General features: G+C 50.8%; 1 protein-coding gene across 1 annotated transcript in view; it reads left to right on the top strand.

Annotated features, from left to right (window-relative positions):
- The window catches only part of LOC103210521 (olfactory receptor 4D6-like), a 26,490-nt gene continuing 25,650 nt past the window's right edge, over positions 1–840 (top strand). The window contains exon 1 of the mRNA XM_007956439.2: positions 1–598. Coding sequence (XP_007954630.1) covers positions 50–598 — 549 coding nt within the window. The 5' untranslated portion in view covers positions 1–49. The remainder of the gene's footprint in view (positions 599–840) is intronic.

The following is an 840-nucleotide window of genomic DNA, read 5'->3' as shown; positions in this document are numbered from 1 at the left end:
GCTAACATCTCATCTCCCAAGGCAGATCTAGAACAGGGTATTCCCCACCATGCGCCAGGGTAACCACACCAATGTGAAGGAGTTTGTGTTCCTGGAACTCACTCGCTTTCATGAGCTGGAGTGTTTCTTATTTTTGGTCTTCCTTGTTGTGTATGTAACAACCGTGTTGGGCAATGTCCTCATTGTGGTCACCATCACCTGTGAGTCCCGACTCCACACTCCCATGTACTTTCTCCTGAGGAACAAATCTGTCCTGGACATTGCTTATTCATCCATCACTGTCCCCAAGTTCCTGGTGGATCTTCTATCAAAGAGGAAGACCATCTCCTACGATGGCTGCTTGGCACAGATCTTTTTCTATCACTTTGCTGGGGGGGCAGATGTTGCCTCCCTCTCTATAATGGCCTTTGACAGATACCTGGCAATTGCCAAACCCCTCCACTATGTGACCATTATGAGGAGAGAGGTATGGGTGACCTTGGTGGTGGCTTCCTGGATGGGGGGTGGTCTGCATTCAATTGTCCAGATAATTCTGATGCTCCCACTCCCCTTCTGTGGCCCCAATATTCTGGATGCCTTCTACTGTGATGTGCCCCAGGTGGTAAAACTGGCCTGCACTGACACTTTCACTGTGGAGCTTCTCATGATCTCCAATAATGGACTGCTGACCCTGCTCTGGTTCCTCCTGCTCCTGGGGTCCTACACTGTTATTCTGGTGATGCTGCGATCCCACTCTGGGGAGGGGTGGAACAAGGCCATCTCCACCTGCACCTCCCACATCCTGGTGGTGACTCTCCACTTTGTGCCCTGCATTTACATCTACTGTCGGCCCTTCATTAC

Source organism: Orycteropus afer, unplaced genomic scaffold, assembly GCF_000298275.1.
Source record: "Orycteropus afer afer isolate SDZICR_OR568_19922 unplaced genomic scaffold, OryAfe1.0 scaffold00622, whole genome shotgun sequence".
Taxonomy (NCBI): Eukaryota; Metazoa; Chordata; class Mammalia; order Tubulidentata; family Orycteropodidae; genus Orycteropus; species Orycteropus afer.
The sequence above is the reverse complement of the archived record's forward strand: the minus strand, read 5'-3'. Positions and strand labels throughout refer to the sequence as shown.